The sequence below is a fragment of the Trachypithecus francoisi genome, unplaced genomic scaffold (genome assembly GCF_009764315.1).
Source record: "Trachypithecus francoisi isolate TF-2019V2 unplaced genomic scaffold, Tfra_2.0 Lachesis_group4, whole genome shotgun sequence".
NCBI classification, from domain to species: domain Eukaryota; kingdom Metazoa; phylum Chordata; class Mammalia; order Primates; family Cercopithecidae; genus Trachypithecus; species Trachypithecus francoisi.
The window spans coordinates 119,076,876-119,103,464 of NW_022681469.1; the positions used below are offsets into that span (position 1 = coordinate 119,076,876).

General features: G+C 51.5%; 2 protein-coding genes across 2 annotated transcripts; one reads left to right on the forward strand and one right to left on the reverse strand.

The window, feature by feature from the left end:
* Positions 1-1,766: 1,766 nt before the first annotated feature.
* Positions 1,767-23,647, reverse strand: METTL27 (methyltransferase like 27). The gene is given in 6 exon segments (XM_033192131.1): positions 1,767-2,225; positions 2,227-2,347; positions 4,937-5,030; positions 5,319-5,472; positions 18,942-19,041; positions 23,482-23,647. Coding segments are annotated over 6 exon segments (762 nt in total). The 3' UTR covers positions 1,767-2,098.
* A 44-nt stretch (positions 23,648-23,691) lies between these two features.
* TMEM270 (transmembrane protein 270) lies at positions 23,692-25,560 on the forward strand. Its single transcript, XM_033192914.1, has 3 exons — positions 23,692-23,797; positions 24,663-25,091; positions 25,247-25,560. Exons 1-3 carry the CDS (start codon positions 23,726-23,728, stop codon positions 25,541-25,543), a joined length of 798 nt encoding a protein of 265 aa, XP_033048805.1. The 5' UTR covers positions 23,692-23,725; the 3' UTR covers positions 25,544-25,560.
* Positions 25,561-26,589: the final 1,029 nt, after the last annotated feature.

Below are 26,589 nucleotides of genomic sequence, written 5' to 3' on the forward strand. Positions count from 1 at the left end.
GGCCTGGGCATGGGGGAGGTGAGGGGCAAGGCCACTGTGTTTTGGCCAGTACATGAACACTTAAAAAAAAAAAAATGAGATCCAGGGAACCGTGAAAAACTGGAGCTGGGATGGGTGTGGTGGTGAGCACCTGTAATCCCAGCATTTTACTAGGTCGAGGTGGGAGGGTCGCTTGAGGCAGGAGTTTGAGACCAGCCTGGGCAACCTCGTGGCGCCATCTCTCCAGAAAGTTTAAAAAATGAGCTGGGCCATGCCTGTACTTGGGGAGGTTGAGGTAAGCGAATTGCTTGAGCCCAGGAGTTTGAGGCTGCAGTGAGCTTTGATCGCACCACTGCACTTTAGCCTGGGTGACGGGGCGAGACCTTATCTCTTAATGAAAAAAAAACATGAAACGGGCCTCCAAGGTGTCACCTTAAAAAATAAATTAAATGGGCCTCCAAGGTATCACCTTGTCCAGATGGGGGCCCTTCATTGGTTGGAGGGTAAACCCGTATACAGGAAACAGTGTATGCCTGGGACCCCAGTGAAGTGTTGGGGACCCTAGGAGGGAGGTCCCCGCATGGGCTTCCAGCTCTGAGGTATGGGCCATCAGCCACCCCCACCCTGCTGTTGCTCCAGCTTTGTCTGGGCAGCCAGGCTGGTCTGTTCCTCTTTGCTGAGTCACCCAGGTTCCCCTTCCCAGCCTCTGCATAGCCGGCCCCTGCTGCCAGCCTGGAATGTCCCTTTTCCCTTCTCCACCCTTCTGGATCCTGCTTGTCCTGAAAGCCCAGCTCCCAGCCGCCTCCCCCATGAAGTCTTCCCACTCTCTTGGATGGAGAAATTATTATCAGCCCTGTTCACATCCCTGAGGTGCTGAGGGTCACCAAATGCCTTTCACCTGGAGGGCAGCCTCCAAGCCACGTCCAGAGCTCGGCATTCTGATCCATTGATCGATGAGGGAACGGAGTGTGGCCCAGGCCCAGACCTACCGCTTGGGACTTTGGACTCCGAATTTGGGTGGGGAAGCTGTCCAGGACAGAGCTTGGGCCTCAGCAACCACTTGGGCTTGGCCTTGGCCTTGGGTCTGCCCTGCTGCTGTTGCGGAAAGGATGTTCCAAGGTTGCTTGGGCTTCATCTTCTCATTTTCTTGTCAGTAAGTTAGAGGTGAGCGGACCTAGCACCCTGGAAGGAGTGACCCCGGGAGACCCCCGGGAGGGGTCTTCTCCATCACTTCTTCTTTCTTCCTTCCTTCCTTCCTTCCTTCCTTCCTTCCTTCCTTCCTTCCTTCCTTCCTTCCCTCCCTTCCTCTCTCCCTCCCTTCTTCTCTCCCTCACTCCCCCCGCCTCCCTCCCTCCCTACCCCCCTCCCTCCTCCCTCCCTCTCTCTGTCCTTCTCCTCTCCTCTCTCTCTTTCTCTCTTTCTTTCTTTCTTTTTCTTTCTTGACAGAGTCTTGCTCTGTTGCCCAGGCTGGAGTGCACTGGTACGCTCTAGGCTCACTGCAACCTCTGCCTCCCGAGTTCAAGTGATTCTCCTGTCTCAGCCTCCCGAATAGCTGGCACTACAGGCATGCACCCACAGCACCTGGCTAATTTGTACAATTTTTTTTTTTTTGAGACAGAATCTTGCTCTGTTACCCAACGGTTCCATCTCAGCTCACTGCAACCTCCGCCTCCTGGGTTCAAGCAATTCTCCTGCCTCAGCCTCCCAAGTAGCTGGGATTACATGCATGTGCTACCATGCCTGGCTAATTGTTGTGTTTTTAGTAGAGACACGGTTTTGCCATGTTGGCCAGGCTGGTCTCGAACTCCTGACCTCAAGTGATCCTCCTGCTTTGGCCTCCCAAGTGTTGCGATTACAGGTGCCACGTCTGCCACCACACCCTGCCACGTCTCGATTCTGGAACCCACAGGAACAGATGTCACTCTTTTCTGGGGCGAGAGAACTGCAGCAGCATGAGTCCTTTTGTCCCTCCCGGGAGCTCATTTAATAGGCAGGGCGTTCTGAGGGGCAGGGTTGGTTCGGAGGTCCCATTTTGCAGGGGAGGCAGAGGAGGCCCAGCAGATGGGCCCACCTAAGGCCACATGGAGTTAGGGGCCAGCTAGGAGCTGGGGGCTGGATCTTACTTCCTCAACCTGGGCCGCCTTCTGCTTTCGGTACAGGTAGACAATGCCGAAGATGAAGCCATCCTTGGCAGAGATGCCGGATACCACCTCCAGCTCGGAGGTAGGCAGCTCCCAGCAGTCCACAGGCCAGCCCACCAGGTGCTCCCATGCCCCAGCCTGCTCCAGCCTTCCCAGGGTGGCCTCCAGAGCCTCCTTGTTTTGAAGGTTGGACAAGTTGGTCCTGGTGGTCAGACACGCCAGCCCACCTGGGGGAGAGGGGTAGATGAGGTGGGGGAGGGACAGGAGCCACAGTCCCAGGCCATCTCTGCTGGGGAGGGTTGTACCTTCAAGGCAATACATTTTTTCAGTTTCCTTCCCAGGACAGTCTTTCTGTGTCTTTTACATCGGGAATTCCTTTTTCTTTCTTTCTTGTTTTTTTTTTTTTTTTGAGACCAAGTCTTGCTCTGTCACCCAGGCTGGAGTGCAATGGCATGCTCTTAGCTCAATGCAACCTCCGCCTCCCGGGTTCAAGTGATTCTCCTGTCTCAGCCTCCCTTGTAGCTGGGATTACAGGCATGTGCCACCACACCCAGCTATTTTGTATTTTTAGTAGAGATGGAGTTTTGCCATGTTGACCAGGCTGGTCTCGAACTCTTGACCTCAGGCAATCTGCCTGCCTTGGCCTCCCAAAGTGCTGGGATTACAGGCGTGAGCCACTGTGCCTGGCTCCCCGCTTTTTTTTCTTTCTTGAGATAGAATCTCACCCTATTTCTCAGGCTGGAGTGCAGTGGCCCAATCATAGCTCACTGTAGCCTCCAACTCATGGGCTCAAGCAATCCTCCCATCTCAGTCTCCTGAGTAACTGGGACCATAGGGGCTCACCACCACGCCTAGCTATTTAATTTTTTTTTTTTTAGAGATGGGGTCTTGCTATGTTGTCCAGGCTGCTCTTGAACTCCTGGGCTCAAGGGGTCCTCCTGCCTCGGCTTCCCAAAGTGCTGGGATTATGGGGGTGAGCTGCTATGCCTGGTGGGGAATTCTTGACTTAATCTCCTGGATTGAGGAGACGCCCTCCTCACCACTCACCCACGCCTCTGCCGGAGGACGTGACCGTGTCTGAATGGACAGGAAGAAAGCCCGCATGTGGGCTTTGGATCTTGGGCTAGTCCCTTCACCTCTCTGGGCCTCGTTTCCCAGCTGGCACAGAGGATGATTAACATCACAGGAAGGCTGGTATGTGTGTTTGAAGTGCCTGACAGTAAGTGCTGGCTGAATGACCTTGTCACCTCAGGTCCAGGCACCTATAGTGTGCCCAGGGTGGCCTCAGGTGCACTGAGAAGGAGAGATAGGGAAGACCCAATGACTGGTCTGGGAAGCTTTCCTGGAGGAGGGAGTAAGGACAAGCAGGGCGTTGCTGGTAGAAGGGAGTGCGGTGAGAGGAGAGGCTCTGGAGCAGGGGAGACCGTCACCCGCGGGCAGCCCGATGGGGCTGAGGGGCTTAGCAAGCACAGGTTGGTCTAGGATGTCCGATCCTGGCTGCTTCACCCAGTAGAAAGTTCCTGTCTTCTTTGGCCCAACTTCGACCTTTCCGGATGACCCCATCCATGTCCCTGCATTTGTCAGCCTTCAGGGCTCCCCTGGATGCCTGCCCAGACCTGTCCAGGCTTAGCCAGTCTCTGCTGGGCCTGGCAAGGGGTGCGGAGAGAGGAGAGAGAGGAAGCATTTTCCCCTCTGTGATTTCCTGTCCTGTGCCTCCTGGTTCTCATGCTCAGCCCCTCTCCTTTCCGCCTCAGGCTGTGCCCTACATGGATTCCTCACCTGGTCTCAGAAATGCCTCTCTTCTCTACATTCTCGGAGCAGGGCCGGGCGTGGTGGCTCAAGTCTGTAATTCCAGTACTTTGGGAGGCCAAGGCGGGTGGATCACTTCAAGTCAGGAGTTCGAGACCAGCCTGACCAACATGATGAAACCCCATCTCTATTAAAAATGCAAAAATCAGCTGGGCGCAGTGGTGGGCTCCTGTAATCCCAGCTACTTGGGAGCCTGAGGCAGGAGAATCTCTTGAAGGTTGCAGTGAACTGAGATCGTGCCGCTATACTCCAGCCTTGGCGACAGAGTAAGACTCTGTCTCAAATTAGATAAATACAAAATAAGTAAATACATTCTGGGAGCAATGAGCACTCACGGCTCTGGTGGGGCCACCTCTGACCAGACCCTGTGATCGCTGGGCCCCAGTGGGTTGGAGATCAAGGCCCAGAGGGCAGGGTCTGAGCCCTGTGCCCAGAGCAGAGCAAAGCCCCGAGCAAGAACACAGCAGGAGACGGGAGATACACCTGCCTGGGCAGCGCGATGTGTGGAGTTTACCAACAGTGCTCACAGCTCTCATCTCCCCTAAGCAGCCCCATTTCCCAGATGAGGAAACAGATCAGGAAAGAGAAAGGGACACCCGAAGGCAGTCCACGAATGAGTGAGGAAGCAGGCAGAGGAGGGAACAGAACTAAGCCCTCACTGTGGGCCGGGACCAAAGCAAAAGCTTCAGAGACAGGATTTTACCTGATTCTCACTTTAGTCCTATGGGGACCACCTGGCTCCCAGGCTAGGAAATGGAGGCTGCAGAGGACGGTGGAGTTGCTCCTGGTTACCCATGGATAAGAGCCAAGCTGGCCACCTGTCTGCCCCGCCTGTTTGCGTGGGTCTGCCGTTGGTGGCTGGGATGTTAGGCTAGGCTGTATGTGGCGATGGGCAGAACGCTGCCCCTCACTTAGCATGAGGGACTCTGGGGCCTGTGTCTGTGCTGTGCAGAGGGGAAGGTGTATGGTGACGGGGATTGGGGGTGGTTGGCTGGGCTGCTCCTCACCTGGCTTGGTGACACATAGGAGCTCAGGTATCGCATTGCAGGGCACCTGGCCGTCACTGGGGGCGCCAACTATCAGTACCACGTCGAAGGTCCCAGTGTGCGTGGGGAGGGGTGGGGACATGGTGTGACGCTTGGAAGGTGCTTTGTCTATGGTGTGGCCTCAGACCACCCTAGAGGGGACGAAGCTACCACCCGCATCTGCAGGACCCAGGTCCCCTGGAGGATAAGGTAAGTATAGCCCAGTTCTGGGCTGCAGTCAGATCTTGGGGTGCAGGATTGAGTGAGGGACTGGGGCTTAGTGTGGGAGGGGGATGGAGGATCTGCAAGGGAAAGGGCTTTATGAGGGGGGGCCGTGGGGTGTTGGGATGGGAGAGGAAGTACCTTCGGGACCAGGCAGAGGCTCCTGGCCCAGGGTGCAGAGGCTGAGGCGCTGATAGAGGCCACGGGCCCTGGCCTGTTCCAGCATCCCTAGGCTCCCATTCACCCCACGTAGCTGGAGGAAGCCTCGAGCCCGCAGCTGGGGTAGGGGTGGGAGACTCAGTCATGGTTCACACCTGCCACTTCCCGACTGGGTCCCTGTGCCTTGGGAGGGCAGTGGATTCTGCACTGAATGTGGCCCATGCATTTGCTTTTCAAAAAATTTTGAGCCATGCCCAGCTAATGTTTGTACTTTTAGTAGCGACGGGGGTTTCACCATGTTGGCCAGGTTGGTCTCAAACTCCTGACCTTGTGATCCACCCGCCTCGGCCTCCCAAAGTGCTGGGATTACAGGCGTGAGCCACCGCACCCGGCAAATTTTATTTTAGTAAGTTAAATAGCCACATGTGGCTAGTGGCTACTGTATTGGACAGCACAGAGAGTCTTGCTGCTGGAAGTATAACCTGAAGATGTGCAGTCTCAGCCTCCGCAACATCTTGGGTTCCTCTAGGAGATGCCCTAGGGAAGCTTGTTAGAAATGCAAAAACTAGGCCGGGCGTGGTGGCTCACACCTTAAATCTCAGCACTTAGGGAGGCTGAGGCAGGTGGGTCACTTGAGGTCAGGACTTTGAAACCAGCCTGGCCAACATGACAGAACCTCATCTCTACTAAAAATACAAAAATTAGCCGGGCATGGTGGCAGGCATCTGTAATTCCAGCTACTCAGGAGGCTGAGGCGGGAGAATAGCTTGAACTTGGGAGGCACAGATTGCAGTGAGCAGAGATTGCACCACTGCACTCCAGCCTGGGTGACAGAGCAAGACTCCATCTCAAAAAAAAAAAAAAAAAAAAGTGAAAATTCTCAGTTGACCTGGGACCTTCTGAATCGGATTAGATTGCTGGGAATGGGAGCCAGAGTTTCTGGGTTTCTACAAACTCTGCAGGCAATTTCTAGGCAGCTGAAGGTTCAGAAGCTCTGGTCTAGAGGAACTGTGTAGGAAGCAAAGGTTTGGGCAGGCAGAATTTGGCAGGCTGTCGCAGCTGTCCTGGTGAGAGGTGATGGTTGCATGACCTTGGGTAGAGGTCATGACTGGGGAGAGGAACAGATGAACTTCAGAGATGTTTAGGGGGCAGTAGTGTCAGAGATGTTTGAACCAGAGCAACTCCATCTTGAATAGCAGCTGAATAAAATGAGACTGAGACTTACTGGACTGCATTCCCAGATGGTGAAGGCATTCTTCTTTGACAGGGTCTCGCTCTGTCACCCAGACAGGAGTGCAGTGACTCGCTCTCAGCTCACTGCAACCTCCACCTCCTGCCTCAGCCTCCTGAGTAGCTGGGATTTCAGGGGAAAGGCTTATCAGAAACTCAAAGAATACGGCCATTTGTCTCTCACCTTCCTGTGACCTAGAGCCCTCTCCCTGCTTTGAGTTGTCCCCGCCTTTCTAGACGAAACCAATGTACCTCTTACATATATCGATTGATGTCTCATGTCTCCCTAAAATGTATAAAACCAAGCTGTGCCCCGACCACCTTGGATACATGTCTCCAGGACCTCCTGAGGCTGTGTCACGGGCGTGGGTCCTCAACCCTGGCAAAATAAACTCTCTAAATTAACTGAGACCCATCTCAGATTTTCTGGGTTTATGGGATGAAGAGTAGAACGAACCCTCTAGCGTTGGAGGAGGGTGGGAGATATTAGAGTAAGCTCATGGTTTTTTGTTTTGTTTTGTTTCGTTTTTTTTTTTTTGAGACCGAGTCCCGCTCTGTCGCCCAGGCTGGAGTGCAGTGGCGCGATCTTGGCTCACTGCAAGCTCCACCTCCCAGGTTCACACCATTCTCCTGCCTCCCCAGTAGCTGGGACTACAGGTGCCCGCCGCCACACCTAGCTAATTTTTTTTTTTTTTTTGTATTTTTAGTAGAGACAGGGGTTCACTGTGTTAGCCAGGGTGGCCTTGATCTCCTGACCTCATGATCCGCCCGCCTCAGCCTCCCAAAGTGCTGGGATTACAGGCGTGAGCTACCGCGCCCGGCCAACTCATGGGTTTTAACATAAATAGATGGGAAGATATATAAGTAGACATACGTATATCTGTGTGTATTTGTGAATTTCCTAGCTTTGTCTGCCAAAATTACCTAAACACAGTAACACTGCAGTAGTAATCACCACACTGCACATCCAGATCTTGTTCTAAAAATGCATTCTTGCCGGGTGCGGTGGCTCATGTGTGTAATTCTAGCACTTTGGGAGGCCGAGGCGGGCAGATCACTTGAGGTCAGGAGTTCAAGATGAGCCTGGCCAACATGGAGAAACCCTGTCTCTACTGAAAATACAAAAATTAGATAGGAGTGGTGGTGTGCACCTGTAATCCGGCCACTCAGGAGGCTGAGGCAGGAGAATCGCTTGAACCTGGGAGGCGAAGTTTGCAGTGAGCAGAGATTGCACCACAGCACTCCAGCCTGGGCAACACAGCGAGACTAAAAAAAATAGAGACACTAAAAAAAATGACTGAAATGCTTGGGGCAGGAAAAGTATGAGATATGCCCGAAACATCTTGAAATATCCCAAAATGCAAGCCTTCTCCAGTTTTTCTCCTCTCTGGCCCAGAAACCTGTTCTAGCCTTGGGGCTGGAAGGCCTTTCTCTGACTCATCAAGTTTTATTTATTTTTTTCCTCTAATCCTTTACTCCCCTCAAGTCTTAAGTTTTTGGAGCCTCAAAGCCTTTTCTGTGTCTTTTGCTGAAAATGACCCTCTCACTCCCGGCAGTGGATATCAAGCTTCCCCTCCCGCCAAGTCCAGCTCCTGCCAAAGTGATGGGGGGAGCTTGGGGACTTGGGGAAGAGAAAACAGTTTGGGGTGGGAGATGTATTAAAAGAATCCATTGGCTGGGTGCAGTGGCTCATACCTGTAATCCCAGCCCTTTGGGAGGCCGAGGCTGGAGGATCGCTTGAGCCCAGGAGTTTGAGGCCAGCCTGGGCAACATAGCAAGACCCCATCTCTACAAAAAACTTCAAAAATTACCTGGGTGTGGTGGTATGTGCCTGTGGTCCCAACTACTCAGGAGGCTGAGGTGGATTGCTTGAACCCAGGAGGTTGAGGCTGCAGTGAGCTAGGATTGTGCCACTGCACTCTAGCCTGAGCAACAGAGCAGACCCTATCTCAAACAAAACAAAACAAAAAAACAACAAAAAAACACCCCCCCCCACACGACGAAAACCAACCCCAAGTGGTTTAAATATTAGGGGTTTGGTATTTTTCTTACAGCAAGAAGGCCAGTGGTCAGCAGCACAGGGGCCAGCCCAGGGGCCCACTGATCTCACAAGGACCCTGGTGCCCACCTCTCACTTACCACACTGTGTGTTTGCACTGTTGGCTCCTTCTGGTCACAAGTGGTGGCAGCAGCTTGAACATTCCTTGCATCCTTACATTCAAATCCCAAGGCAGGCCAGGTGCGGAGGCTCATGCCTGTAATCCCAGTACTTTGGGAGGCCGAGGTGGGTGGATCAGTTGAAGTCAGGAGTTTGAGACCAGCCTGGCCAACATGGTGAAAACCTGTCTCTACTAAAAATACAAAAATTAGCTGGGCATGGTGGTGGGCGCCTGTAGTCCCAGCTACTCGGGAGACTGAGGCAGGAGAATTGCTTCAACCTGGGAGGTGGAAGTTGCAGTGAGCCAGGATCGTGCCATTGCACTCCAGACTGGCGACAGAGCAAGTCCACCTCAAATAATAAAAACAAACAAAACAAAGCCCAAGGCAGGCTAGGAATGGCAGGAGCTTTTCCTTGTTTCTCCTTCCCTCCTCCCTCACTCTCTCCCTCCCTTCCTCCTTCCCTCTCTCCCTTTTTTCATTTATATTTTTAATTTTAATGTGTGTGTGTGTGTGTGTGTGTGTGTGTTTTTTTGAGAGGAGTCTTGCTCTGTTTCCAGGCTGGAGTGCAGTGGCACAATCCTAGCTCACTGCAGCCTCTACTTCCTGGGCTCAAGCAATCCTTCCACCTCAGCCTCCTGGGTAGCTGGGACCACAGATGCTTGCCACCAAGTCTGGCTAATTAAAAAAATTTTTTTGGCCGGGCGCGGTGGCTCAAGCCTGTAATCCCAGCACTTTGGGAGGCCAAGACGGGCGGATCACAAGGTTAGGAGATCGAGACCATCCTGGCTAACATGGTGAAACCCCGTCTCTACTAAAAAATTAAAAAAAAAAAACTAGCCGGCGAGGTGGCGGGTGCCTGTAGTCCCAGGTACTCGGGAGGCTGAGGCAGGAGAATGGCGTGAACCCGGGAGGCGGAGCTTGCAGTGAGCTGAGATCCGGCCACTGCACTCCAGCCTGGGCGACAGAGCGAGACTCCGTCTCAAGAAAAAAAAAAAAAAAAAAATTTTTGTAGAGATGGGGTCTCACTATGTTGCCTAGGCTGATCTCCAATTCCTGGGCTCAAGCCATCCTCCCTCCTTGGCATTCAAAATGTTGAGATTACAGGCGTGAGGAATTTACCTGGCCTTTCTGTCTTTCTACGTGGGGAGGATATTTCCAGAAGCCGCAGAAGCTGGGAAGTGTGATCCGGCACTTTGAGGCTCAGGTGTCGGGGGTGAGCTTTCCATCCAGGAAGGAGGGAGGGGAGAATGGCTTGTGGTACTATTCCTGGACCAAACTGAGGGTCGGGCTGCTACTTCTCGCGGCCCAATAATGAGATGCACATAAACGGGGGAGGAAGAGAGTTTTTATTTCTGTCAGTGGTTACAGGGAGAAAGCCTGGAAATTATCATCAGACCAACCCAAAATTACAAAGTTTTCCAGAGCTTATATATCTTCTAAGCTACACGTCTATGTGTAAGTGTGCATTCATCTAAAGACATAATTGATTAACTTATTTTAATCCGTAACTAAGGTCTGAGTCCCGAAGCTCTTCCTCTGGAGCCTCAGTAAATTTACTTCTCTAAATGGGTCCAGGTGCTGGGGCGATTACCATTATCTCCTGCTAAATCATGGAGGTTTGAGGAGTTCCTTCAGACTGCCAATACGTTTGTTTGCGGAGGCCTGGGGAGTTTCTTCAGACCCACAGTAAAACTTCCTTAATTCTAAATGGTCCTGTTAAGCATTCCTTCATTATTTTGTCATGCTTTAAGGCCCAGGAAAGGCCTGGGCAAAACTCTTGGTGGGCTTTTGTTACATCCCAGCCTTTGTATAAGGGCACTGGCTTTTAATATTTAACTTAACTCAGTCAGTACTGAAACAGTTGTTAGGGAGACCTGGCTGCCACAGCGTGGGTTCCCGTGCTGCTCCTGGGGTGTGAGGGTGTGTGTTCCTTCATGTGCACCTGTGTGATGAGCAGGGAATGTTACAGGTGTCCATTTTGATGTGTGCAGGACCCAGGCTGTGGAGAGCTTGGTCCCCAGGCTACGGGCTTCCTTCCTTCCTTCCTTCCTTCCTTCCTTCCTTCCTCCCTTCCTCCCTCCCTTACTTCCTCCCTTTCTCCTTCCTTCCTTCTTTCCTTCCTTCCTTCCTTCTTCTCTCCCTCCCTCCTTTCTTCCTTTCTCTCTCTCTCCCCTTCCTTCCTTCCTTCTTTCCTTCCTTCTTTCTTTCCTTCCTTTCCTTTCTTTTCCCCTCTTCTCTCTTCTTTCCTTCCTTCCTTCCTTCCTTCTTTCTTTCCTTCCTTCCTTCCTTCCTTCTTTCTCCCCTTCCCCTTCCCTTCCCTTCCTTCTTTTCTCTCTTTCTTCTTTTTTGTGTGTGTGTGAGACGGAGTCTCGCTCTGTCGCCCAGGCTGGAATGCAGTGGTGCAATCTTGGCTCACTGCAACCTTTGTCTTCTGGGTTCAAGCAATTCTCCTGCTTCAGCCTCCCAAGTAACTGGAACTACAGGCATGCACCACCATGCCCAGCTAATTTTTTTTTTTTTTTTTAGTAGAGATGGGGTTTTGCCATGTTGGCCAGGCTGGTTTCAAACTCCTGACCTCAGGTGATCCGCCTGCCTCGGCCTCCCAAAGTGCTGGGATTACAGGCATGAGCCACTGCGCCTGGCTTATGGACACGCTTTCTAACCCTGAATGTGCAATGGGAGTTGTGGCTTCAGATTTGCATTTTACCAAAATGGCTCCAGAAGGTGGCGGGGAGAGCCGGCTGGGTGAACTGCAAGTTCCGAGGCTGTTGCAATTACTTGGCAAGAGCTGGAGTGTCAAGAGTCAGGGGCTGCGGAGGAGGGGGTGACCTTGGTGCTGATGGGGTGTGGGGCTGTTGAGGACCAGATGGCAACTTCCCTTCCTTGGAGTTTTCATCCTACCTCATCTTCTTCACCGCCTCCTCCTCGCTCTTCTCCTACCTCTAAGCTTAGGAGAGGCCCCCGGCTCTGTCCTGGGTCTTCCTCCTTCTCTGTCTACACCCACTTCCTAGGTGATCTCATCTAGTCCCATGGTTTTATATACCGCTTATTTGTGGGTGACTCCCAAATTGATGACTCCTAGTCTTGGCTCTCCCCCGAACTCTGAACTTGTTCACCCAGCCATGAAACTGACATCTCCTTGGAGGCCACAGGTCTGGTAATAAGCCCAATGCGAGAGTGATTCTTTCCACTCCCAAATCTGCTCCTCCTCAGGGCCCATCTCTGCAAATGGCCCTGAATGAGGTCAGGAGTTCGAGACCAGCCTGGCCAACATGGTGAAACCCTGTCTCTCCCAAAAATACAAAAATTATCTGGGTGTGGTGGTGGGTGCCTGTAATCCCAGCTACTTGGGAGGCTGAGGTAGGAGAATCGCTTGAACCCAGGAGGCAGAGATTGCAGTGAGCCGAGATCGTGCCATTGCACTCCAGCCTGGCAACAGAGTGAGACTCGGTCTGAAAAAATTAAAAGGAAAAAAAGAAGAAAATCCCAAACACACACACAAAAGAAGAGACTAGTGTAATAACTCCCCATGTATTTCTTCACGAGCGTTTCAATAGTTAACACACTGTGCCCAGCCAGAGGGGCGTTTCCACAGTATCCATCTAATTGAGCTTACCCCCCTGCTTAAAACCTGAAATCCAAGTTCTCTCCTCTCCTCGTCTGTAGCATCTCTTTTCCTTGCTCTGCCACTCTGGCCTCTGCTGTTCCTGGAGAGTGCCAAGGCTATCACAGGGCCTTTGAACTATTTTCCAGCCAGGAAAATCCTCTCACCTTAGCCTCCCGAGCAGCTGGGACTACAGGTGTGCACCATCACACCCAGCTAATTTTTTTTTTTTTTTGTATTTTTCGTAGAGGTGGGGTTTTGCCACGTTGCCCACTCTTCCTTCAACTCTGCTTCAGTGGCTTTTTCTTTTTTTTTGAGATGGAGTCTTGCTCTGTTGCCCAGGCTGGAGTGAAGTGGTATGATCTCGGCTCACTACAATCTCCACCTCCTGGGTTCAAGCGATTCTCCCGCCTCGGCCTCCCGAGTAGCTGAGATTACAGGCGTGCACCACCAAGCCTGGCTAATTTTTTGTCTTTTTAGTGGAGACAGGGTTTCAACAAGTTACCCAGCTGGTCTCAAACTCCTGACTTCAAGTGATCTGCCCGCCTTGGCCTCCCAAAGTGCTGGGATGACGGGCGTGAGTCCCCATGCCCTGCCCTTTACAAGCTCTTTCTGTGTTGATGCTTGTGGACTGGGTTCATTTTCACCACCGCTTAGTCATCCCTCAAGCCTCAAGCTGACACACCCAGTTGATACATCTCCCCTTTCCTGGGGATAGGAAATAACGTTGCCATGCACGTGTCTCTTTGTTCACAAGTGGAAGTTTCTGGAAGAAATGCTTTAACCCACTGGAGGGTAGTGAAAACAATTCAGCTGGTTGTGAAATAGAATGAGTAGAAATTAGAAGAGCACATTGCATGTAGTAAGAGTAATTATTGTTTTGCTAGGCTCTTGCTTCAGTTTCACATGCGTGTTTAATGAGCAGCTTTGTGCAATACTTTTTTTTTTTTTTTTTTTTTCCTTTTTAGAGACAAGGTCTCACTCTGTCGCCCAGGCTGGAGTGCAGTGGCACAATCCTAGCTCACTACAGTCTCAACCTTCTGGGCTCAAGTGATCCACCTGCCTCAGCCTCCTGAGTGGCTGAGATTATAGGCATGCACTATCACGCTTAGCTAATTCTTAAAAATATTTCCTAGAGACAGGGTCTCTGTGGTCCAGGCTGGTCTCCAACTCCTGGCCTCAAGCGATCTTCCCACTTTGGCCTCCCAAAGGGCTGGGATTACAGATGTGAGTCACTGCGCCCAGTCTCTTTAATACAATTCTTACCATGGGTGGCACCCTGAGACTAAAAACCAGCAGGGCACTATTGAGTCAGGGTACAGGCAGTGTCTGAGGCTCTGGTTATCCTACAGAGTCATCAATGCACGTGTGCTGTAGACTTTTTTTTGTTTTTGCAAATGAGGGTGAGATCATATCTCACTGTGGTTTCAATGTGCATTCCTCCCTAATGACTAATGAGGTTGAACCCCTTTCCATCATTTTATTGGCTCCTGGAGTTTCCTTTTCTGTGGATGGCTTTGCTCTTGTATTCCACTGGGTCATTTGATTTTTTTCCCTTTCCCTATTTTTAACTGACAAGGAACAACCATACATATTTATGGTGTATGACATGGTGTTTTGATATATGGATGTATTGTCGAATGACTTAACATATGCATCACCTCACATACTTACATCATTAGTTTGCAGTGAGAACATTTCAAATCTACTCTCGGCCGGGCGCGGTGGCTCAAGCCTGTAATCCCAGCACTTTGGGAGGCCGAGACGGGTGGATCACGAGGTCATGAGATCGAGACCATCCTGGCTAACACGGTGAAACCCCGTCTCTACTAAAAATACAAAAACTAGTCGGGCGAAGTGGTGGGCGCCTGTAGTCCCAGCTACTCGGGAGGCTGAGGCAGGAGAATGGCGTAAACCCGGAGGCGGAGCTTGCAGTGAGCTGAGATCCGGCCACTGCACTCCAGCCCTGGCGACAGAGTGAGACTCTGCCTCAAAAAAAAAAAAAAAAAAAATCTACTCTCTTGGCAAACTAACTTCCTTCCTTCCTTCCTTCCTTCCTTCCTCCCTCCCTCCTTCCTTTCTCTTTCTCTTTCTCTCTCTCTCTTTCTCTCTTTCTCAGAGTCTCTCCCTCTGTTGCCCAGGCTGGAGTGCAACGGCACGATCTCAGCTCACGGCAACATCTGCTGCCTGAATTCCAGCAATTCTCCTGCCTCAGTCTCCTGAGTACCTGGGATTACAGGCGCCCACCACCACACCTGGCTAAGTTTTGTATTTTTAGTAGAGACGGGGTTTCACCATTCAAGACCGGCCAGGCTGGTCTTGAACTGCTGACCTTATGATCCACCCACCTCGCCCGCCCTCCCTCCCTCCCTCCTTCCTTCCTTCCTTCCTTCCTCCCTCTCTCTCTCTTTTTCTTTCTCTCTCTTTTTTCCTTCCTTCCTCCCTCCCTCCTTTCTTTCTTTCTCTCTCTCCTTCCTTCCTTCCCTCCCTCCCTCCTTCCTTCCCTCCCTCCTTCCTTTCCTCCTTCCTTCCTTCCCTCCCTCCCTCCTTTCCTCCCTCCCTCCTTTCCTCCTTCCTTCCCTCCCTCCCTCCCTCTCTACCTTCCCTCCTTCCCTCTTTCCTTCTTTCCTTGCCCCCCTCCCTCCTGCCTGGATCTTGTTCTGTTGCCCAGGCTGGAGTACAGTGGTGCAATCTCGACTCACTGTAACCCCTGCCTTCTGGGCTTAAGCAATCCTCCTACCTCAGCCTTCCAAGTAGTTGGGACTACAGGCGCATGCCACCATGCCTGGCTAATTTTTGCATTTTATTTTTTTTTAAATAGAGACAGGGTCTCCATATGCTGCTCAGGCTGATCTCCAACTCCTGAGCTCAAGCAATCCACCTGCCTCGGCCTCCCAAAGTGCTGAGCGAGATGACAGGCGTGAACCACCATGCCTAGCCAGCAGCTTTCAAGTGTACACGAGATTGTTATCAACTATAGGTAGCGTGATGTACAACACATCTCTTGAATTCACTCCTCTGGCTAACCAAAATTCCGTGTGGGTCGTTTAATTTTATCTTTACTAGTTTGTAGGAGTTCCTCAGATACTTCAGATTGTGGATACTGTTTGCGGGGTTGCAACCGTTTCCGCCAGGCTCTCACAGCTTTTGGCTTTGCTTGGTGACGGGCCAGGGCAGTGGCGGTGGCTGGTGGTGGCCGCGAGGGGCTGCAGGACTTCTTTCAACAACATGGTTTATGGTTTATTTATTTATTTTTCTGAGACACAGGCTCGCTCTGTCACCCAGGCTAAAGTGCAGTGGCGTGACCTTGGCTCACTGCAACCTCCGCCTCCTGGGTTCAAGTGATTCTCCTGCCTCAGCCTCCTGGGTAGCTGGGATTACAGGCGTGCGGCACCACACCTGGCTAATTTTTGTATTTTTAGTAGAGACTGGGTTTTGCCATGTTGACCAGGCTGGTCTCGAACTCCTGACTTCAGGTGATCCACCTGCCTTGGCTTCCCAAAGTGCTGGGATTATAGATGTGAGCCCCCACGCCTGACCCACAGTATGGTTTAAACAGAGAGGTGACGGGGCTCTGAGGAACATTTTATTTTTTCTTATTTTATTTCTAACTTTGTGAAACCCTAGGAAATGTCCTAGAAACACCTGCTTTAGGACATGAGACATAAGAGCAAGTAGAGGCCAGCGTGGTGGCTCACACCTGTAATTCCAGCACTTTGGGAGGCTGAAGAAGTGGGATTGCTTGAGGCCAGAAGTTGAAGACCAGCCTGGGCAACTTAGCAAGACCCTGCCTCTACAAAAAAAAATTTTTTTAAACAATCAGCCAGGCTTGGTGACATGCATCTGTAGTCTACTCAAGAAGCTGAGGCGAGTCTGGGCAGGGTGGCTAATGCCTGTGATCCCAGCACTTTGGGAGGTCAAGGTGGGTGGATCACCTGAGGTCAGGAGTTCAAGACCAGCCTGACCAACATGGTAAAATCCCACCTCTACTAAAAATACACAGATTAGCTGGGACTGGTGGTGCGCGCCTGTAGTCCCAGCTACTTGGGAGGCTGAGGTGGGAGAATCGCTTGAACCTGGGAGGCGAAGGTTGCAGTGAGCTGAGAATGTTCCACTGCACTCCAGCCTGGGTGACAGAGTGAGACTCTGTCTCAAAAAAACAAAACAAAGCCGGGCGCGGTGGCTCACGCCTGTAATCCCAGCACTTTGGGAGGCCGAGGCGGGCGGATCACGAGGTCAGGAGATCGAGACCATCCTGGCTAACACGGTGAAACCCCGTCTCTACTAAAAATACAAAAAAATTAGCCGGGCGTGGTGGTGCACGCCTGTAGTCCCAGCTACTCGGAGGCTGAGGCAGGAGAATGGCATGAACCCGGGAGGCGGAGCTGGCAGTGAGCCGAGACCGTGCCACTGCACTCCAGCCTGGGCGACAAAGTGAGACTCCGTCTCAAAAACAAAACAAAACAAAACAAAACAAAACAAAAATAAAAAGAGCAAGTAGGCCGGGCGCGGTGGCTCAAGCCTGTAATCCCAGCACTTTGGGAGGCCGAGGCGGGCGGATCACAAGGTCAGGAGATCGAGACCATCCTGGCTAACACGGTGAAACCCCTTCTCTACTAAAAAGTACAAAAAAAAACTAGCCGGGCGAGGTGGCGGGCGCCTGTAGTCCCAGCTACTCGGGAGGCTGAGGCAGGAGAATGGCGTGAACCCGGGAGGCGGAGCTTGCAGTGAGCTGAGATCCGGCCACTGCACTCCAGCTTGGGCGACAGAGCGAGACTCCATCTCAAAAAAAAAAAAAAAAAAAAAAGAGCAAGTAGAGAAAGAGGGAGTGGATGAGGATGGGGCAGGGGTGCTGGGAGAATGTCCCAGAGAAAGGTCTAGGTGAGCTGGCAGAAAACAAGTGTCTAAAAAGTTTGGTTCTGAACAAATTGATCAATAAATGAATTGGTAAATGTTATGAATAATTTCCATTGCTTTTTTTTTAATATGTTGATGATTTTTAAATATATTTATTTATTTATTTTTGAGACACAGCCTTGCTCTGTCACTCAGGCTGGAGTGCAGTGTTGCAAACACAGCTCACTGCAGCCTCCACCTCCTGGGCTCAAGCGATCCTCCTACCACAGCCTCCTGAGTAGCTGGGACTACAGGTGTTCACTCCCACTCCTGCCTAATTTTTGTATTTTTTTTGGTAGAGACAGGGGTCTTGTTATGTTGCTCAGGCTGGCTTTGAACTCCTAGGCTTAATCGATCCTCCTTCCTCTGCCTCCCAAAGTGCTGGGATTACAGGCGCGAGCCACTGTGTCCGGCCTGCATTTATGCTTTTTTGCCCGTTTAATTTTATTTTGCACTTTTATTTTGGGATGAATAATGTTTTTAAACCATGGGATGGTTTGACGACTTTATATCCCTTTAAAAACATTTTAAAAGTATTTCCATTCGTTTTTCTTTAAACATTTTTGAATTCATTTTAAGGTAGCAAAGATTTTTCTTTACATTTGGCAGTGGGTTTTTTAAAATTTAAATTTCAAAATCATATCGGGTTCCAAGTGAATCGCCTGAAAACAGTTTGATTGCAATAATGATTTCCACACATTTGTTTGTGAATTAATAAAATTTTTGCACCCTGAGTGGTTTCTTTTTACAAATTTGCACTTATTTGAAAGTAATTTTGTCCCATTTGTAGCTTATTTTGTTTTGAAAAATTCTTGAGTTCCTTTTCCTTCACAGATACCGACTTCATTACTCATCAGCTTCCACACGCTGCCAAAGGCCCTCACAGGCTCTATTTCATTGGTTTCTCCCCACAACTTTCCTTGCCCGGTTCTAAGTATTCTCCAGTTTTATAGATAAGGAAATGTGGGGCAGGAGCTCTTGTACTAGCTCACTTCAAACCCAAGTCTGTCATCTCCGAATCAATTTGTTTAACCAGGATACAGTCCTTCATACTTTCATTGCTTTTTAATTATTATTTTCGCCTGTAAGTGGCTTGGATAAAACCATCTTTAGAAATAAAAAATACAGGCCAGGAGTGGTGGCTTACACCTGTAATTCCAGCACTTTGGGAGGCTGAGGTGAGAGGATCCCTTGAGATCAGGAGTTTGAGGTCAGCCTGGGCAACTTAGTGAAACCCCATCTCTACATGCACACACACACACACACACACACACACACACACACACAAATAGCCGGGTATGGTGGCGCACGCCTGTAGCTTAGCTACTCAGGAGGCTGAGGCAGGAGGACCATTTAAGGCCTAGAGTTCAAAACAACCTGGGCAACATAGCAAGATCCCCCTCTCTAAAATATTAAAAAAAAAAAAAAAAAAACAGAAAGAAGAAATACCAAGCTCCAATAAGTATACAGACATATTTATCCTTTTTGCATATTTTCTGGCAAAAAAAAAAAGTGAAGATTTGAAACAAAATGAAGTTTTAACTTAGGAACATGACATAAAAATAGATTTTGGTCCTGATCATTTCTTTGTGATTTTTGCCTCCAGCAACCCAGGCATGACAAGACCTGCACAGGGCGAGCTCCTGGGGATGACGTGACCTTGCTGTTACCAGGAAACCGGCCTCGCAGGCCTTGGGGACGGACGAAGCGAGTCACTGGGAACTCTCCACCCACTCGCGCGGGGCGCCCAGGCGCGCCCCGGTGTCTGCTGCCCCCGCGCGGCCGCCCTGCAGTCCTGCACCCTCAGGGGGCGCACCTGAGAGCCGATGGGTACCAGGGCTGGCAAAAGTCAGAGGTGGGCTTCCTGCTTCTCCTCTCACCCTGGGTCCTGGGGCGGAGAAGGGCAAAGGCCGGTGAATGGCGCCCTCCCGGCGTTGTGCAAGGCAGCGGCTACTGATAACTGGGGTTTCCCGCCTGGTCCTCCCTGCTCCCCTGCAAAGTGAAACTCCAAGGCCACACAGAGCAATAGTGCATGGATGGCCTTGAACCTGGTGCTGAATAAGAAAGAGAAGGGCGCGAGCGGGGGGAAGCTTTGGACTGAGGGTTCAAGGCTCCCAGTTCATCTACATCGGAGGCTTCTCCCACAGCAGGTCCTGCTGCCTTCAGGTACAACCTGGTAGGTAGGGCCGTTATTCATTTCTTTCTTATTTTTGGACAGGATCTTACTTTGTCACCCAGACTGGAGTGCAGTGGTGGAATCACGGCTCACTGCAGACTTGACCTCATGGGTTCAAGTGATCCTTCTGCCTCAGCCTCCTGAGTAGCTGGGACCACAGTTATGTGTCACCATGCCTGGCTAATTTTTGAGTTTTTTTGTAGTGATGGGGTCTTGCTATATTGCCCAGGCTGGTCTAAAACTCCTAGGCTCAAGCAATCCTTCCACCTCCGCCTCCTAAAGTGCTGGGATTGCAGACTTGAGCCACTGCACCCAGCCGTCATATTTTTCTTCTTTTTTCTTCTTTTCTTTTTCTTTTTTTTGAGACAGAGTCTCGCCCTGTCACCTGGGCTGGAGTGCAGTGGGCATGATCTTGGCTCATTGCTTGCAACCTCTGCCTCCCGGTTTCAAGCAATTTTCCTGTCTCAACCTCCCGAGTAGCTGGGATTACAGGTACCCGCCACCATGCCCGGCTAATTTTTTTGTATTTTTAGTAGAGATGGGGTTTCACCAAGTTGGCCAGGCTGGTCTAGAATTCCTGATCTCAGGTGATCCACTGGCCTCAGCCTCCCAAGGTGTTGGGGTTACAGGCGTGAGCCACCGTGCCCAGCCAGCTTTCATTTCTTAATTCAAAAAATTTACACAGAGCTCCTTCTGTGCCCCTGGCACCGTTCTAGGCATGGGATGCAGCAGTGAGGGAGGTTCATGGTCCTTGCCTTCAGAAGTGGCTTGGCAGGAAGGTGAGAAGGCAGGAAGATGAGAAGGCGATCCCGGGGTTTCTGGCTTGTGGGCCTGCGTGGTTGGGACTGCTGTCCCTCAGTTAGCTTAGGGGACAGCCTGAGTTGGTTTCACTCCCCAGCAGAGGCTTCTGACCTCTGACACTAGATATCCAGGCTTCTGTGGGCACCTGTTCCTGTGGTCTGGGCAGCCACAGAGCCACAAAGAACCCTGGCTAGAATCTAGCTTGGGGACCAAGACCAGGGCTTTGGTGGGGGTAGGGAAGGGCAGGTGACTAGAGCTAGGACTGAGACATGAGCCTAGCATTCCCATGGGGCCACCGTAGGGGCTGTGGGGCAGACTGAGGTCTCTTCTGCTCTAGCTCCCACCCTGACCATGGGAAGTGTGGTCAGTATGAGGCTGGAGATATCAGCTCAGCCTCTGTGGCGGTGGAGTTCTGGGGACAGGGATGCCAGGTGATGGTGGCAGCAAACCAAAGACAGGAGGGAAAACAAATTGCAAATCCCAGTCTCAGCCACCACTTTCTTTCTTTCTTTTTTATTTTTTGAGATGGAGTCTTGCTCTGTCACCCAGGCTGGAGTGCAGTGGCCTGATCTCGGCTCACTGCAACCTCTGCCTCCTGGGCTCAAGAGATTCTCTTGCCTCAGCCTCCTGAGTAGCTGGGATTACAAGCGTGCACCACTATGCCCAGCTAAGTTTTATATTTTTAGTAGAGACTGGGTTTCACCATGCTGCCCAGGCTGGTCTTAAACTCCTGGCCTCAAGTGATCCGCCTACCTTGGCCTCTGAAAGTGCTAGGATTACAGGCGTGAGCCACTGCACCCGGCTTAGCCACCACCTTCTGACCCCCAGCAATCCCTTTGCCTCTCTCCCCAAACCTACTCCTTCTTTTCCCACCCCCACTTGGTGGGCAGCACTACTATCTGCCCTTCACTTGAGTCTTCTGGGTTGGGCGTATCCCTGACTCATGTCTTGCATTACATCTTTTCCTGTTCATTCCTCTGTCGGGATGCAACTCTCTATGAGTCTTTCATGTTTCTGTATGTCTTGTGAGTGAGGCACTAATGGATTGCCTTTTGCCCTGGACTTTCTTTTCTAGGATATCTGTGTATCAGACAACCTTGGAAGATATAGTGTCTCCTTCTGGGGCAAAAGGCAGCCCTGCTTACTGTTCATTAGAAAAGATTTGGGTTCCCTGGCCAGGCGCGGTGACTCATGCCTATAATCCCAGCACTTTGGGAGGCTCTGGCAGGTGGATCACCTGAGGTCAGGAGTTCAAGACCAGCCTGGCCAATGTGGTGAAACCCCGTCCCAACTGAAAATACAAAAATTAACTGGGCATGGTGGTGCGTGCCTGTAATCCCAGCTGCTCAGGAGGCTGAGGCAGGAGAATTGCTTGAACCTGGTAGGTGGAGGTTGCAGTGAGCAGAGATGGTGCCACTGCACTCCAGCCTGGGCAACAGAGTGAGGCTCCATCTCAAAAAAAAGAAAAAAAGAAGACTGAGCAAGGTGTCTCCCGTCTGTAATCCCAGCACTTTGGGAGGCATTGGCGGGTACATCACCTGAGGTCAGGGGTTTGAGACCAGCCTGGCCAACCTGGAGAAACCCTGTCTCTACTAAAAAAACAAAATATTAGCCAGGTATGGTGGTAGGCGCCTATAATCCCAGCTACTTGGGAGGCTGAGGCAGGAGAATCACTTGAACCTGGGAGGCAGAGGTTGTGGTGAGCTGAGATTATACCGCTGCACTGGGTGACAGAGCAAGACTCCATCTCAAAAAAAAAAAAAAAAAAGATTTGGGTTCCCTAAGCTCAGGCCACCTCTCCTGTAACACACCCACCTCAGATACTGCCAGGCATCATCAGGCCCTTGTCACATCACCCTGTGGGATTTGGGGCTCAAGGAATGAATGGAAAGTACTTATACTCTAGTTCACTGCTATTGCCATGAGTAACATGTCTTTGATCTCTGACCTGGGAGCCTCGTGTCTTCCTGTGGCAGCCATGGAGCTCTGGCTGGTTAACTTGCTAGCATGCAAGTGGGCATCGTCTCAGATCATCTTGGGTCTTGACATCCTCCAATTCTATCTGTTGTACCTGCTACAGATTTCTGGCATTTGTTGTCTCCATTCCTCAGCCCAAAGCTCCCGTCATTACATGTGTAGGGGTTTATTTGTTCTGGATTCCTTTTTGCTCTCCCTACCCCAGAGTCCTCTGCCTCAGTTTCCATGCACATTGCTTGAGCCGCCTGCTGCAAGACCCCCACCTGACCATCTGCTGGAGGGCTTTCTCTGGTGTTTGTGCTGGTGAGGTCGGAGGTTCAGGGGGAGTTAATGTCCAACAGGAAGCAGACAGGTCATGGAACACAAATACCCCAGTATTCATGCTCCTTGGGTGGGGTGACTCTGAGGTGCGTTCTGCACCATTTTCCAGGGGATTTTGGGGGTCAGCCCCAGTTGTCTGAACCCAAACCCTCCTCATGAACTCATCTGTCCCTTCCTTCCTTCTTCCCTCTCTTTTCCCTCCTTCGTTCCTTCGTTCCTTCCTTCCTTCGTTCCTTCCTTCCTTCCTCTCTCTCTCTCTCCTCTCTCTCTCCTTCCTTCCTTCCTTCCTCCTTCCTTCCTTCCTTCCTTCCTTCCTTTCTTCCTTCCTTCCTTCCTCAGAGTCTTGCTCTGTCACCCAGGCTGGAGTGCAGTGGTGTGATCTCAGCTCACTGCAACCTCCACCTTCCAGGTTCCAAAAACCTCCTACCTCAGCCTCCTAAGCAGCTGGGATTACAGGCTCACACCACCACGCCTGGCTAGTTTGTTTATTGTATTTTTAGTAGGAACGGGGTTTCATCATGTTGGTCAGGCTGGTTTCGAACTCCTGACCTCGTGATCCACCCACCTTTGCCTCCCAAAGTGCTGGAATTACAGGCGTGAGCCACCGCGCCTGGCCACTTGCCTCACTTTCTGACTTCCTACGGATGCTTGCAGGGTCCATTCCCCAAATAAACTCCTTGCACTTCAATTTTTTTCTTTGTTTAGAGATAGGATTTTGCTCTGTCACCCAGGCTGGAGTGATCCTGGCTCACTGCAACCTCTATATCCTGGGCTCAAGCGATTCTCCCACTTTAGCCTCCTGTGTAGTTGGGACTACAGGTGTGCACCACAATGACTGGCTAATTTTTTTGTTTTTTTGTAGAGACAGGGTCTTGCTATGTTGCCCACGCTGGTCTCAAACTCCTGGCCTCAAGCGATCCTCTTACCTTGGCCTCCCAAAGCACTGGGATTACAGGCATGAACCCCGTTCCTAGGCAGCACTTGATTCCTGTTCCAAGATCTGGGAAAATCTGACCCGAAGAAAGCTTTGCTCTAAGACCTCCTTGGCCTTGTTGGGGTCAGACGTGGACTGAGGTTTCAGAGGAAGCAGTGGAGCAGCAGGAGCCAGGTAAAGGCGGGGAGTCTCTGGTGGCAATTGGGTCCCCATGGTAACTTGGCCCCCACCCTGTGGCATCTATGAGGTCACCCTGCTTTTTCCAGTCATAGGAGGAGTGGGAGGCCAGACATGGAGGCTGTTCCTCCAGTCAGATCCAGCCTTTTGGGGATTCTGTTGCAGGTTGTAAGGCTCACAGTGCTGGTGAGTGGGGGCTGGGGGTAAGTGGGGCGGGGACCACACACCAGGCCCTTTACAAAGCCACCTCAGAGCTGCCAGACCCAAGCCCTGCCTGTCCCATCCAGTGGAACTAGGTAGCTGCTTGCCTTCCAGAATAATCTGACAGCTCCCAGAAGCCCCACTCCAAACTACAGTGCTGAAATTTTCTTTTCTTTATTTAGAGACAGGGTCTCGCTCTATCACCCAGCCTGGAGCACAGTGGTGCCGGCTTAGCTCATTACAGCCTCCAACTCCCGGTCTCCAGCAGTCCTCCCCGTTCAGCCTCCAAGTAGCTAGGACTATAGGTGTGCACCACTACGCCTGACTAATTTTTGTATTTTGTAGAGATGGTGTCTCACTGTGTTGCCCAGGCTGGTCTCTACTTCCCCGGGTTTGGGTGATTCTCCTGCTTCAGCCTCCTGAGTAGCTGGGATTACAGGTGCCCACCACCACGCCTGGCTAGTTTTTCTATTTTTAGTAGAGATGGAGTTTCACCATCTTGGTCAGGCTGGTCTCGATCCCCTGACCTCGTGATCTGCCCGTCTCGGCCTCCCAAAGTGCTGGGATTACAGGCTTGAGCCACCGCGCCCTGCCTGAGATCATGTTTCTTAAAAAAAAAAAAAAAAAATCCAAATCCAATGGAAAGGAACCCAAATATAACATGAAACACCTTCTAATGTTCCCTTCTCAGAGGGGAGCCCTTCAAAGTGGACAGAGTTCATCCTTGCACATGTAGGGAGCTGAGGCCTTGGGGTGGGGATCTGACTCAAGGTGGTCCAGCAGCTTCACCTCTACAATAAAAGTGGGGATCCTGGCCAGGTGATGATTGTCGCTGTCTCTTCTCCTGCAGCTGGTTCAGAACCGAGATCACCTCTATAATTTCCTGCTCCTCAAGATCAACCTCTTCAACCACTGGGTATCAGGGCTGGCCCAGGAGGCCCGGGGGTCCTGTAACTGGCAGGCCCACCTACCCCTGGGAGCTGCAGCCTGCCTGCTGGGCCGGGCTCTCCAGGCTGGGCTGGCTCTGATCCAGGTCCCCGTGTGGCTCGTGCTACAGGGACCCAGGCTGATGTGGGCTGGCATGTGGGGCGGCACCAGGGCCCTGGGCCTGGCCTTGCTCAGTGCCTGGGAGCAGCTGGGCCTGTCTGTGGCCATCTGGACAGACCTATTTTTGTCATGTCTGCACGGCCTGATGTTGGTGGCCTTGCTCCTGGTGATAGTGACCTGGAGGGTGTGTCAGAAGGCCCACTGCTTCCGACCGGACAGGCAGCTCAGTAAGGTGGGTGGTTTCGGGGTGAGACTGGGGTATGAAGGGCAAACCTGGGGTGTTGTGTGTGGCCAGGGCTGGTTGGGCTTGCGCGGGGGAGCCACAGCCGAGCAGTGTAACCCTATGAGCTCCTAAGGGCCACCCGCCCATCTGTCTCCCTGTTCCAGGCCTTGCAAATGAACTGCGTGGTGAGGAAGCTCCTGGCACAGCTGAGACGTCTGTACTGGTGGGTGGAGACTATGACTGCCCTCACCTCCTGGCACCTGGCCTATCTCATCACCTGGACCACCTGCCTGGCCTCCCACCTGCTGCAGGCTGCCTTTGAACACACGGCCCAGCTGGCCCAGGCCCAGGAGGTTGAACCCCAGGAGGTCTCAGGGTCTTCCTTGCTGCCCTCACTATCTGGGTCCTTGGACTCGGAGTCTGGACTAGTTTTGTCAGAGCAAGAAACTCCCAGAGCATAAATGTATCCCCATCTGCCTCTCCTGGTCTGGCCTGGCCTACGGTCTCACTCCCTCTTCCCTAATGGGCTGGAGAGATGTGTGAATGACGTGCATGTGTGTCGTGCATGTGAGCCCAGGACTGCCTCTGGGAAGGAAATTACATTCTGTCAGCATCTTCTATGGGCCAGATATCAACTATCTCAGACAATTTACTCATAATCTGGTTTAAATCTCCTAGCAACACAGGCATCAGGTTTGATTAGCACCATTTACAGCTGAGAAAATTGAGCCTCAGAAGGTTGAACTTTCCCAAGGTCACAGTCTGTCAAGGTCAGAACCAGCACTGGGTCTCTAGATTTTTTGCTTCCCAGAATCCTGAACTTTCTCTAGGTGCGTGCCCCTGATTCTCAGAAGTATTGGTGCCCAGGGTTTTAGGGGAGATGGGCAGTTAGAGACTTTGGCCTCTGGGGGGTGCCAGGGCCTCACATTTCAGAGATTTAGAAACTTCCTTTGAGAAACAGTTGTGAGCCAGGCTTCAAGGAACCCATTCATTCATGCACTTGGCCATTCATCCATCCACCTATCCACCTGCCCACAAAGGCATCCACAGAGCCATCCATCCACCCACCCACCAATCCAATCATCCACTCATCCATTCACCTGCCCATCTACCCACACATCCATCCATCCATCCCTCCACCCATCCATCCAGCCACTCATCCACTCATCCATCCATCCATCCATCCATCCATACATCATCCACCCACCAACCCATACATTCATCCATCCATCCCTCCAACCACCCACCCACTGATCCATTTATCCATCCACCCATCCATCCACCCAACCACCCATCCATTCACCCACCCATCTACCTACCCGTTTAATCACCCATTCATCTATGCATTCATCCACCCATTTGTGCATCCATCCATCCATCCATCCATCCACCCATACATCCACATACCCACCCATCCATCCATCTACCCACCCACTGATCCATTTACCTATCCATTTATCCACCCACCCACACATCCATTCACCCACCCATCTACCTATTCATCCAC